The 14,219-nt window shown below is 47.5% G+C and overlaps 2 protein-coding genes across 2 annotated transcripts in view; one reads left to right on the top strand and one right to left on the bottom strand.

The window, feature by feature from the left end:
- The window catches only part of cnih3 (cornichon family AMPA receptor auxiliary protein 3), a gene marked incomplete at both ends in the record, with an annotated part of 47,529 nt that extends 40,238 nt beyond the window's left edge, over positions 1-7,291 (bottom strand). The window contains 2 exon segments of the mRNA XM_083688757.1: positions 7,160-7,195; positions 7,199-7,291. Of these exon segments, the coding sequence (XP_083544883.1) occupies positions 7,160-7,195; positions 7,199-7,291 (129 nt within the window).
- A 1,697-nt stretch (positions 7,292-8,988) lies between these two features.
- On the top strand, positions 8,989-13,920 carry spats1 (spermatogenesis associated serine rich 1; the record flags this gene model as incomplete). The annotated part of the gene is made up of 6 exons (XM_083688756.1): positions 8,989-9,104; positions 10,939-11,063; positions 11,425-11,592; positions 12,068-12,173; positions 13,481-13,540; positions 13,803-13,920. 6 exons carry the CDS (start codon positions 8,989-8,991, stop codon positions 13,918-13,920), a joined length of 693 nt encoding a protein of 230 aa, XP_083544882.1.
- Between the last annotated feature and the right edge of the window lie 299 nt (positions 13,921-14,219).

The raw sequence follows: 14,219 nt of genomic DNA, 5'->3' as shown, positions 1-14,219 counted from the left end.
AAGCTGACTGCAACACCACGGCCAGAACCTGTGACTGAAGACAGCGACCGTGACCTGAAACGTCACTCCGGCCTCTCCTCTTCAAAACACTCGACTGAAACAAACTGAAAAAACCGAAGCATGGAGAAGAACACCGCTTCAGGAGAAGGTTTCCTCCCCCCTCGCTCCACTCCAACGACCCCTGAGAGGGAACTGGGGGAGAGGGAGACTGAGGGAGAGGGCCTGGGGGGAGGGACTGGGGGAGAAGGGGCTGGGGGAGAGGGACTGGGGGAGGGACTGGGGGAGAGGGACTGGGAAGGGACTGGGGGAGAGGGACTGGGGAAGGGACTGGGGGAGAGGGACTGGGGGAGAGGGCCTGGGGGAGAGGGACTGGGGGAGAGGGACTGGGGAAGGGACTGGGGAAGGGACTGGGGGAGAGGGACTGGGGGAGAGGGACTGGGGGAGAGGGACTGGGGGAGAGGGCCTGGGGGAGAGGGACTGGGAGAGAGAGAGGGGGACTGGGGGAGAGGGACTGGGGGAGAGAGAGGGGGACTGGGGGAGAAGACCTGGGGGAGTGGGACTGAGGGAGAGGGACTGGGGGAGAGGGACTGGGGGAGAGGGACTGGGGGAGAGGGACTGGGGGAGAGAGAGGGGGACTGGGGGAGAAGACCTGGGGGAGTGGGACTGAGGGAGAGGGACTGGGGGAGAGGGACTGGGGGAGAGGGACTGGGAGAGAGAGAGGGGGACTGGGGGAGAGGGACTGGGGGAGAGGGACTGGGGGAGAGAGAGGGGGACTGGGGGAGAAGACCTGGGGGAGTGGGACTGAGGGAGAGGGACTGGGGGAGAGGGACTGGGGGAGAGGGACTGGGGGAGAAGGGGCTGGGGGAGAGGGACTGGGGGAGAGGGGACTGGGGGAGAAGGCTGTTTTTGTTCCGCGCCCTCATGGATGACTGGTCTTAGACATGCTCACATCTGTGTGTGCCTGCCCCAAGCCCCTATCTCCACAGACCGGCCTGGCAGACAGAGTCACGGATGGTGTTTATTCCCTCCTCCGGCTCAGAGTAGCAAAACACATCCTATCTCCCGCCAGGAGAGGAGGAGGAGGAGGAGGAGAGGAGGAGAGGAGGAGAGGAGGAGGAGGAGGAGGAGAGGAGTAGGAGGAGGAGAGGAGGAGGAGGAGGAGGAGGAGGAGAGGAGGAGGAGGAGGAGAGGAGTAGGAGGAGAGGAGGAGGAGGAGAGGAGGAGAGGAGGAGGAGAGGAGGAGAGGAGTAGGAGGAGGAGAGGAGGAGAGGAAGAGAGGAGGAGAGAAGGAGAGGAGGAGGAGGAGGAGGAGGAGAGGAGGAGAGGAGGAGGAGGAGGAGAGGAGGAGAGGAGGAGGAGAGGAGTAGGAGGAGGAGGGGGGGAGGAGAGGAGGAGGAGAGGAGGAGAGGAGTAGGAGGAGGAGGGGGGGAGGAGAGGAGGAGGAGAGGAGGAGAGGAGTAGGAGGAGGAGGGGGGGAGGAGAGGAGGAGGAGAGGAGGAGAGGAGTAGGAGGAGGAGGGGGGGTGGGTTGGTTGGTAACATCTAGATTCACAGAGCTGCAGGTCAGCGCAGCAATAAGAGCAGTGAGAGTGGATGGAAGTGATGTCAAGCTGACGGATGACCAGCTGACGGATGACCAGCTGACGGATGACCAGCTGACGGATGACCAGCGGTGAGAGACTAATGAACACAGGGAAGACAATGTACAACCAACCAGAGGGAACGTGACCCGCGGGGGTTTGAACCTAGGCCTCCCCCTCTTCAGCACGGGCCGTAGCCCGCTGAGCTAAAGCCAAGCTGGGCTATACAGCGAGGCTACTGATTACGGGAGAGTGGTTCCAAACCACCTCTGCTACACAGGCAGAGGCTAACCTGACTCTCTGACAGAGCCACTGCTGTGGAACCAAACGTTGGTCTCCAAAAAGGTGTTGGATTTGGACCAGCTTCAGAAAGATCCATCGTCAGATACTGTTCCTGTGTTCCAGGAGACCGGCAAGAGTAACTTAGCCAAACTCATTCATCAGAGGGTCTGAGAGCTGCTTCTTAGAACTGACTCCAGAATAAAGGGTTATGTTCTGCCGTGTAATGTCAGGAAAAAACAAGCTGTAAATCCCTGCCACGGCAGACAGCTTCCTGTCCCTCTGAGGGCAGTGTCGTTGAGTAGATGCGTCTGTGAGTTACTGGTGTGAAAGATCCTTCACACTGCACCCCCGTTAGGCCCGGAAATAAATGTCCTGTACTTGTTAGAGAATCAGTGTGAGGTCTGAGCCAGGGGTGTGTGTGTGTGTGTGTGTGCGTGCGTTCGTGTGTGCTTGCGTTCGTGTGGGACCGTGAATCATGACTGATTCATCAAAAAAAAAAACATCCAATAACGTTATACTTCACATATGCCCTCTGTTCCACCAGCGGATATCTACCTCATACCTACACACCAGGGGAGGCCGGGGGAGGTAGACCACCAGGGGAGGCTGGGGGAGGTAGAACACCAGGGGAGGCCGGGGGAGTGTTTGATACCGTTCCTCATTCCGTTCCATGCATTACAAAGAGCCCGACCTCCAATTTCTACCTCCACCAGCCTCCCGTGCCACAGAGGGGGGGTTTCCCTATGAACCACTGTACGGTACGGCGTGACAGGAGCGGATCGCGGACCCACGCCAACGCCCCCCCCCCCCCCCCATAACACGCTAGGGACCATGCCTGGAACACGGGAGGAAATCACTCAGGCAGGAAATCACCCTTCTCTGTCTGTGAGCGTCGGACACGGGAGGAGGAACGCGCTTCACCTTGTCTGTTCATTAAAATACCCTCTAATCTCTGCTGCACGCAGCCCCCTGAGTGATGGTGTACCTGGGATTAAAGCCAGATTGATCCCCTCCCCCTCCCCCCTCCAGCCCCCCCCCCCCCCCCCCAGGTTCCAGATCGTTCAATCTGGTTAGAACCCAGCCAGTGAGGTGTGATTGGTTGTCGTGGACTAGACTGAGTGACCATCCAATAGGATTATCTCACTATTGATTCACCTCGGGCTCGGGCTCGGGCTCCGTCAGCCAATTGATCTGGTCTCTACGTTTCATTTCTCTTGTAACGTGTGTATCCTGTTGAGTCAAGCGTTGCCGGCCAGACAAACCGTGTGAACGCTGGCCTTCAGCCGGTCTTTGTCACACAGGTTTAACTGCAGATAGACACGGCGTTCAGTCTCCAGCTCATGAATGCAGCATATTATTACAGAGATATTCATCTTTTTTTTCTAAGGAAAATGACCAAAAGACTCTCCCAGATCTCTCCAACAGAGTAAAAGCACTGATCCCACTAAAACTGGTCTTTTAGTGTCATTTGGTGTTTTAGTCTAGATTTTTTTTTTTTTTATAATTATTATTATTTGTATTCAGTTTAGTTTTACAGCGAAAATGCACATTTGTAATCATTACTGTAAATGCTTCAGTCAATTGGCTAATTTTCAGCTGTAGTCCCTGGTCCGGTGTTGGACTGGGGAGAGCATCAGTGAATCTGTGTCCGTGTCTGAGGCCTTGGACATGACAGCTTAACGAGCCGTATCCATCAGTCAGGGTACTTCCTGATTCCCGTCTCATCTGTCACTGACACCTCCACTACAGTAGGGTACAGTACAGGCCCAGGGCACCATGGGAAGGCCTGTTGGGACGCAGTGATGAATGATATCAGCCGATAATCAAATGTCCTTCCTACTGACTGACTGACTACCTTCAGCTCTGAGAACGCATATGGTTATAACACCTTCAGAGAAGAGTTTATATACCTTCAGCTCTGAGAACGCATATGATTATAACACCTTCAGAGAAGAGTTTATATACCTTCAGCTCTGAGAACGCATATGATTATAACACCTTCAGAGAGTTTATATACCTTCAGCTCTGAGGAACACATGATTATAACACCTTCAGAGAAGAGTTTATATACCTGCAGCTCTGAGGAACACATGATTATAACACCTTCAGAGAGGAGTTTATATACCTTCAGCTCTGAGGAACACATATGATTATAACACCTTCAGAGAAGAGTTTATATACCTTCAGCTCTGAGGAACACATATGATTATAACACCTTCAGAGAAGAGTTTATATACCTTCAGCTCTGAGGAACACATGATTATAACATCTTCAGAGAGTTTATATACCTGCAGCTCTGAGGAACACATGATTATAACACCTTCAGAGAAGAGTTTATATACCTTCAGCTCTGAGGAACACATGATTATAACATCTTCAGAGAGTTTATATACCTTCAGCTCTGAGGAACACATGATTATAACACCTTCAGAGAGTTTATATACCTTCAGCTCTGAGGAACACATATGATTATAACACCTTCAGAGAGTTTATATACCTTCAGCTCTGAGGAACACATGATTATAACATCTTCAGAGAGTTTATATACCTTCAGCTCTGAGGGACATGAATGAGTAGATCAGAGAGCTATGAATTAGAATGAATTAGAATGAACACAGACAGACACAGAATGCCAAATAAAATAAATACACAAATAAACAAATAATAAATAAACAAAGGTTGTCAGATATGATTGACTGATGAGACGGAGTTTAACCACGGTTCTATACCTTGCATGGGAACATAACAGTGTCAGACTGAAGAGGCTACTACTGTGTTCAAGTCACTCAGATGCTGACTGGATGAAACAGGATGGCAGGCTTAATTAATATGATAGGGGCAGCCTATTCCAAATGCATCTATTTCACGTGCCCCCAGACGACACATGACAGGCTATTCTCTCATTCTATTCACGAGTGCTGTCTGAGTGTGTGTGAGTGTGAGTGTGTGCATGTTTTTCAACTCTGAATAACCTTAGAATAGAGACACCCCCCCCCACACACACCCCCCCCCCCACACCCCTCCCAAACACTCCAGTCTTCTCCCCCCAAAAGCAGCATTCCTGCTGTAGATGTCTGCAGCTCAGCAGACTGACTCTCATTCATTCACACACACACACACACACACACACACACACACACACACACACACACACACACACACACACACACACACACACACACACACTGTGTCTCTGTCTGTGTATCTCTGTGTCTGTGTGTGTGTGTGTGTGTGTGTGTGTGTGTGTGTGTGTGTGTGTGTGTGTGTGTGTGTGTGTGTGTGTGTGTGTGTGTGTGTGTGTGTGTGAGATTCAGCCTGCTGAGCTGCAGACATCTCCACTCTGCCATCAGAAGCACTATAAAACATCTACAGCAGGAACGCAGCTTTCGGGGGGGGAGAAGACTAGAGAAGATGAAACATGAAATAAACTGTCTTCTTCTCTCACTCCTTCACCTCATTCTCATTACAAATGTGTGCTATCGTGTGACGGTGTCTTCTGTTACATCTTCCTTCGATGGTATCAATCCTTTTATCTCTCCTTTTGTCTGTCCTTTTATCTATCCTTCACGTATCCAAGTGGGCCGTGGTGAGATCTCTTTAACGAGGGAGCCACGTATCCAAGTGGGTCGCGGTGAGATCTATTTAACGAGGGAGCCATGGTCAAGTGGGTCGCGGTGAGATCTCTCTAACGAGGGAGCCGCGGTCAAGTGGGTCATGGTGAGATCTCTTTAACGAGGGAGCCGCGGTCAAGTGGGTCATGGTGAGATCTCTTTAACGAGGGAGCCGCGGTCAAGTGGCAGCAGCTCAAACAACGGCACGTCATGTGTTGTTGTTTACCTGGCAGATACTCCCTCCTTTCCTATCGGCTCACATGAAAGGGGCGATCTGGGATTCAAACAATAACAAAAGGCGGCGGTCTCCTCGTCCGCTGGTGGACAGCCGAGGGATGAGGCTGGAGAAATGTAGCCACTCTCCAACGCATGGACGGTGCTACGGTGCGGTTGAGATGACTGACTATCCGTGATATGTGAAAATGATCGTTTCAACCGTGTTCTGAAGTGATGTATTGTTTGTTTACAAGGACATTGCTTACAATCAGTGGAGTAAATCAAGCTTATGTGTTGGGCTCTGATGGGGAAAGGCACTTAATCTATGTTCATGAGGCATTCAAAGGTTATATTCTTTAGGTATCAATGGCTATATATCATTAATTGAAAAGTCTAAAAATGGACGTACCGATCCCAGATTGCCCCTTTAAACATACTGTACTGTAATCTCTCATTCTCTAGTCTCATTACAGATGTGATGGTATCTTCTTTTTGATATATGAGTCACAGAGAGATATACATCTATTTTACAAGTACACCATGAGATAGGAGCACGACTGCTGTATCTGTCAGTTTGTCTGTTTGTCCTCTGTGGGACTCACAGACAGACAGCCTCACAGACAGACAGACAGCCTCACAGACAGACAGACAGACAGACAGATGCCATGGCTGTAACTGACTGGGTTCAGCAAACCTGATGCTCAGTTTCCGTCTCAGGTTTGTTGTTGCTATGCAAAGGCAAGCCCGGGGCAATAGGCTGTGAGTCCTGACCCAAATCTGCCTTTACATAAAGCCCCGCATGAGCGAGGGAGCGCTCCGAGAGCAAATAATTTGATTATCATTAAAAATGTGGTGTGTCGTACCTATTGACGTTTCTGTGTTGCACAGTCTCTGGGCTCGATTTCAACAAAGACAAAAAAAGCACAAATAGAACAGAGAGGAACGGGGATGGAAATAGGCTCAATTGGAACAGCGTGTACATCGTCTCTTAATTGATCCTGAGCGGTGCGCATTGTTATTGCTTCAATCAATCATAGCGCCTGTGAGATTCAACGGTGCTGGAGAATGTTGGAGGGACCGTACGATCGACTCAAATAGGTCTGCAAATATGATAATAATACACAAATAAAATAATTTAAAATCCAGTCGGCTTTAGAATTGTATAAACGGAATTGGATGGAGATGCACGCTGGCTGCTGGGGACGCTGTGTCGGGCTCGTTGTTCCTCAAGACACAGGTGCGCACCTGTCATATTAGGGGATGAGAAAACGTTTAGCCAGACACAGCTGGTGGAGTTCATACGGTTGGAAGGACGGACACTGAGACGGGACCATTTAAATACATGACATATTGTACAGTAGGCTATTCAGTGACTGGCGTACGAGGGGAAATGTCTGACACAATTACGCACAATACCCGGTTATCGATCTCCCCCACTCGATTCCCCGAATGCCTCACGACTTTGATCTACCCTTAACAAACTCTGAACGTCATGAATCGGAAGAAGTCACGAATCCACACTTACATGCCATATCGCGAAGAAGATGAGGGAAGCGCAGAGGACCAGTGACAGCATATAGCAGAAGGCAGCAAAGGTGAACATCATTGAACAACACGTGGATCAAACCAAAAAAAAAAAAGTACAATTAATTAGGGTGCCGTGGCCAACGGAGACGGTAACGACACCATCACTTTGTCCAGTGTGTTTTCAACAAATTGTTGCAGAATGTCTCTGTCCCTCTCCACCGTAACGCGCGTCCGTTTTCGCGGTCTCTCACTTTGAAGTCAAACGTGTTGCCGCTCAGCTTCTCAATTAAAACATCATAGCAGGAGACCTGGCATGATGAAAACGCACAGACGTGTCAAGAATCCCCTCAATGTGCGAAGAGAAACACATAGAAACATATGAGTCCAACCGACGTCTACAAAATTGATATTAAGAGATCCAGATTATGCGCAAAAACATGCCTGATAAGAAGGTGTCATCTGATAAGCAAAGGTAATCCACTCAGCGACTGAATATAAATAATTGTACCATGTGACGCTATCAAAAACAAGAGCTCCCCAAAGCTCGCTACATTCCTGGCACTACGCGAACACTTCTGACCGCCGTCTTCGAACCGTCGTTACCGTGCAGCTCCACCAAACCGACGGCGCAGGCAGTGGCGCCGTAACAGGTGGATTTAAAGGGCCAGCGTCCAAGCTACTCGACTGTCGGCTAATGTAGGTTCAAGGCGAAGGTGTTTGCCCGTCTCTTCCCGTACTGTAGCCTACAAAAGCACATGCAGTTTTCTTAATGATTGATACAGTAGTTCATCGACAATAGTGTAATATATGTAAGTGTTTGTATTTGTGTAGCTAGATAAACCAGACTCTTAGAACTAACAGCTCTATATATAACAAACCAAATAGATTCCATGCTCTGATACCTATAAGGCACCCCTAAAAATGCTCTTTAGAACCATTGTACACGGTTCCTATGAAAGAGCCATGTGTGGTTCTCTAAATGGTTCTAAGTAGAACCAGGTATGGGTGCCATTTATGAATCATGGAAGAACCGTGTTTATGTCTTAAGAACCTCAGATGGTTCCATGTTGTAGTCTCAGGTAAAAAAAATGTTTCAGGTACAAAATGGTTCTATGGTTTCAAATCACACAACACCACCAAAGCGATGGGATATCACAGGTGATTCAATCAATGTGAACTGATGTGAATTGGAGCCTAATGACACTCACCATACTGTGTGCACCTGGATCGCATGTAAACCCATCGTTTGATGTATCAACAAAAGGCGACCTTTGAGGCCATTTCATTAGAAAAACCCAAAAAAGGTATGAACACATCCAGGCCTATCTGCTGGCGCCATCGTGTGACTCTAAAATGTAAGAACTACCACCGCTTTTTAGACAGAATTATATGTGACAAAAACAGTGCACGATTCATCGCGCAAAAAAAGCCAATTATGACGACTATGTATCAGGTTTCTTAAATTGTCGATAGCAAAGCGTATACACTAGGTTAAAGTCATGCTTTGCTATATAACTAATAAACCCTCCACTTTCCCCTCACACACAGACCAAGTTTGTCCTCTTCCCCTAGCAACGGCATATCACCTGTGTGTTTTGGTGTTGACAGCGAGCGTTAACAATAGTTTATTGTAGTAGGCCTGATGTTGGATATTCTGGACTGCTGAGAACCACTAAAACGTGTTCCCCTACGTAATGTAGAATTTCAGGACAATGTATTTTCACAAAATATGACTTCACGAAGTCTTGCGTAAAAGCTCTCACCGGCTCCGGGATGCATTGTGCTGGCGCGTCGGACCAGCTGACCAGAGCCCACGGTCGGCGCTGCTCGCCCGGGCAGGAGAGACAGTACAGACCGCACATACGGCACGTAGAACCCAAGCTAACCGAGTGAGTGACCGACCACTGAACAACATTGAACATTGGTTGAATTTTCGCATTCAAAGGGTACACGTAGGCCTACTATGGTTTAAATGGATTATAAACAATATATTTATGCAATAGTTCCTAGGCCCAGGCTGTTTAGCACGCATTGTCTATGAATGTGTGCGATCTCTCTTTTTCTACAGTTCGGTTGTAGGCTACGGTAGCTTAGTGACGGGCAGGCGGTGAGCAGGTCTGCTAGAACACTCACAGAGAGGGTGAGGGTGGGTACGACCAGCCTTAACACTGTTGTTGCCTTCCACTCCACATAAGAAGTTCCCTCTGGGGAAAAAATGAAGTTCTACTTATCTATCTATCCCAGTATTCCTTTGATGTAATATCTTGCAGTCATTGATGTTGCTGTGACAATGGTAACTATAGTAACTATTCACGACCATGAGTAACTATTCCACACTGTACAATGGCATAAGCCTACTAGGTCTACATTTGGAGATGTTCAAAGTATAAATAAGCTGATTACTCTTATTTTGTTTTCGTAATAATTATTTGTAACACGCTGGTCATTTGTACGATCTCAACACACACACAGTTGAGTGTGTTAAGAAACACAAACACAAACAAGACCCTAAAAACAACCAAAATCAACCTACTGTAGAAGAAGGCCTGTCTAAAGAGGTGAGTGGCCTGATTTGAAGAAGAGCCTTTTTTGCTGACCATGAGGAAACCAAACAGGAAAATGCTCATTAGTAAGTGTCTCTGGGCGTCTGAGATCTCTGTTCCCATCACTCTGAAGTGTATCTGGGAAGAACTATTGTAACTGTGTCTCTGGGTCCTTGGAGATGGAACAGTTCTAGACGTCTGGGTGTCTGGTGTGTCACAATGGCATTCTGACAGCACTGTTGTGTCTCATACAGTGTATGACTCACCAGCTGAGATGTCACAATGTCAGACGAGCCTGCCTGCCACAAACACTGATCCTGCACTGTCACTCCTCTACATGGTAGCTCAGCTCTCCCTGTCTCTCTCTCTCTCTCTTTCTCCCTCCCTCCCTCCCTCTGACACTCTGTCAGTGTCCCTCTATGGCTCACTAACCAAGGACAGTGGTCATCCACGTTGGCCTTAATTCAGTTCATTCACGTCATGATAAATAGTTCATGAGTTGTATCGTGTGTGGCTTTAGTCTCCAGGACCAGGGGTTGGTGTTGGAGACCATTGACCCTTACTTTACCTTCTCATATACTGTACTTAACTCTACCCTACCCTACTCTATTCTATTCTACCCTACTCTATTCTACCCTACTCTACCCTACCCTACCCTATTCTACTCTACTCTACCCTACTCTACTCTACCCTACTCTATTCTACCCTACTCTATTCTACCCTACCCTACCCTACACTACTCTACCCTACTCTACTCTACTCTATTCTACCCTACTCTATTCTACCCTACTCTACTCTACTCTACTCTACTCTACTCTACTCTACTCTACCCTACTCTATTCTACCCTACTCTACTCTACTCTACTCTACTCTACCCTACTCTATTCTACCCTACTCTACTCTACTCTACCCTACTCTATTCTACCCTACTCTATTCTACCCTACCCTATTCTACTCTACCCTACCCTACCCTATTCTACTCTACTCTACCCTACTCTATTCTACCCTACTCTACCCTACCCTACTCTATTCTACTCTACTCTACTCTACCCTACCCTGCCCTACCCTACTGTAATCTCTACCCTACTCTACCCTACACTACACTACACTACCCTACTCTACTCTACTCTACTCTACTCTACCCTACACTACCCTACTCTACCCCATCCTACCCTGTCAGGTGTGACCTTGACTGGAGGTCTCGCCTGCGGTGGCTGCCCGAGCCTCACTACCGTGATGCTCCCCTCCCCCAGATCAAAGACGTCAGGTTCCCAGAACACACCAGGCTGCTGAGGTCATTCCCACGTGAGTCATCTGGGCTCTGTTAAGAAGGCTACATGTACAGCTGATTAAAAGTTCTACCATAATGTATTTTATTAGTGGTTATTAGTCTCATCCTCTCACAGTGCGGCAGAGGGAATGGCTCTTGTGACTCAGTAATCTGTCATAATTATCACCATATCGATACATGTTGATGACCACTCTTGAACGCACAGTATGACATCACAAAGACCACTTCATGATGTAATCCATTGTTAGAGAAGTCCTCTTGTTGCAAACCATGTCAAAACCTAGACATGTGACATTAGGAAACAAAATGTCTTGGAAGTCATTTCATGTCAAACCAGATGGAACCATAATTTAGATCCGATACATGTTTTTGTAGAGGCTAACATGGTGTCCCAAACCGAGTGGACATTCTACCCCAACTTTGGCCAGCCTAGAACCTTCCACGCTGGGAAGAGGTGCCTCCTGGACGGGGGTCACCACCACAGAGCCCTGAGGTGCTCCTCGGAGAGGACGCTGGAGTCCACCATCGGGAGGAAGAAACCAGGTGTGTGGAGACCAGGGGAGGCTGGTGGAGGTAGAAATCGGAAGACGGGGCTCATTCTAATGCACGTGTTTGATACCATTCCATATTCTGTTCCATTCATTACAATGAGCCGGGCCTCCGATTTCTACCTCCAGCAGCCTCCACTTGTGTAGAAGTACAGTTGTAATGTTGTCGAAGGTTGGAAGTATAAATCATGCATGATAGCTGTCAGGTGAAATATTGTCAAGTGCAACAAAACATTTTGCAACAAAAATAGCTTTAATTAAATTAAGTTATTATTATTTCATTAGCATGACTGATAGGCCACCTATGTATTTTGATAAATGAGTTTCAGATTATATTTTATCTGGTTTGTTCAATCGACGTAAAATCTCTCAATACGAGAAACAATTGACATTAAGTTGCCCTGACGCCTTTGTAGTTATGCTGTAATAACTCCAGTTATAACAACATCATTGTTGTTCTTCCATTGCAGTCAAGTTGACCTGCCACTCAGCCACAGGCTCCAGGCCCTACCTGACCCCTGAGTTCAGTCCTGACTTCCACAAGTTCGGCTCCACATTACCTACAACTACCTTTGGGTGAGCTCTTTCATTACCTACAACTAACTTTGGGTGAGCTCTTTCATTACCTGAAGTTATTATGTGGATAATGCATGGTTTTCAGTCAGGATGCAGGCTTAGCTCATTCTTGTTCTTTTCTATTCTATATATGCCATTCAGCTGACGCTTTCATACAAAGCGACTTACATTGCAGTGAGTGCATACATTTTTCAGTATATATGGTCCCAGCAGGAATCGAACCCACAATCTAAGCGGTGTTAGCACCATGCTCTACCAACTGAGCCACAGAGGACCACATTCTATACCTATTCTATTTTATTCAGGCCAAGTCTAGTCTAGTCTAGTCTATTCTATTCATTTTTTACTTGATCTGCAGACATGGCGTTCTACATATGGCCAACAGGTGGCGCTATTGTCTTTTTTTACGGTCCAGCTCAAAGCAGAGAGTAGGCTAGAGTGAAGAGCCTGCACTATCAGTATTACCCACTAGGGAAATGAGTCACATACATACAGAACCAAAGGCTGGGTTGCACTTCACAGGAGGGTCCTTCAAGTAAAGTGTCACTGGACCATCAAGGGTTCTTTCAGGCTAAATGCTAAGTGGGATGTTTGGGACGACCCGACTCTGACGTTTACATTCACATTTATGGTATTTAGCAGACGCCTTTATCCAAAGCGACTTACAACAAATACATTTGTCTTAGTAAGTGAATTATCTATCCATCAGTCATCATAAGAAAAAGAAATCTATGGTAGAACCAGGGGCCATTGGCAGTCACAATGCTTTTTTTAAATTAATTTATTTACAGAGAAACTGTAAAGAGGGGTAGTGGGGGTGAAGAGGTCTTTAGGAGGGACAGTTAAGATGTAGCCTGAAGAGACGGGTCTTCAATCTACGGCGGAAAATAGGTAGTGACTCTGCAGTCATGATAGCTGTGGGAAGCTTGTTCCACCAGCAGGGCGCCAGGACAGTGAAAAACCATGACCGAATAGCACGACTGCTGCATCCACGTAAAGGCTGTTGCGCCAGGTGGCCAGCTGAGGTGGAAGAGCAGAGTGATCGGGCAGGGGTTTGGGGGCTGACCCTTACTTGCAAGTAGGGACATCACCCCATTGAAGTTGAGATTGGGGTTAGGGTTATGGTTAGGGCCAGCGTTATGGTTAAGATTAGGGTTAGGGTGAGGGTTTAGGTTATTGTAAGAATACAGGGTAGGGTCGTCGTAAGAAGCCCACTTACCATCTATTGTTCTTTAACGTGTGTGTTCATGAATGCGTTATGTGCTGTTTGTGGTTTAATGCTGACAGTCTAATGCCTCTGCCCTCAGGTCTCTGGCTACATTCACAGCTGACACCTTCATCCCCCTCCAGACGCCTCCTAAAACATGGTGGGCAGTCACCAATGACAACACACACCTTTTTAAAAGCGTCGTTGAACATAGAGATGTCTGTAAGATTAGATGAATCTCTTCATCATGACAGTCTTGCTATTTTCAGGAAAAGAGGCCTTGCTGATTGGCCTCATTTTCTAGTAGCTTGTCTGCATACAGTATGATATAGTATAGTTTATGTGCTAAGTTGTATGTAATGTCTAGATGAATTTTCCTCATTCATTTCTGTCTACCTGATGTATGCGCTGTATTTGTGCAGCATGCCTTATGTAGAAAAATGGAGGCTCCAGGAGAGGGCGCTAGAGATCCAGGAAGTGAAGAGGCTGAGCATGTGGAAGCCTGCACCAATCATATTCAACACTGTCCTGGAGAACTGAGGCGTCCTTGAGGAGGAACACAACAGGGAGGATGATGGGAATGGGTCTATTAATATTGACGAATATCAGTCGTCTGAATGATGATTGATTATGACGACGTTGTGGTTTTTAAGGATAGTTTGTTTGATAAGGATTCAGTTCAGCGGGGGGAAGGAATCAAAACTGTAATAAAGTGTGATTGATCGTCACATGTCCTCGTTACGACGCCATTGTGACATCCATCATTTATCGGATTTTCTAAATAGCGCTTTTCCATTATGATCAGAGTGCTTCACATGATGGATGGGCGGACCTCACCT

This window comes from Argentina silus, assembly GCF_951799395.1.
Source record: "Argentina silus genome assembly, chromosome: 17".
NCBI classification, from domain to species: domain Eukaryota; kingdom Metazoa; phylum Chordata; class Actinopteri; order Argentiniformes; family Argentinidae; genus Argentina; species Argentina silus.
The sequence above is the reverse complement of the archived record's forward strand: the minus strand, read 5'-3'. Positions and strand labels throughout refer to the sequence as shown.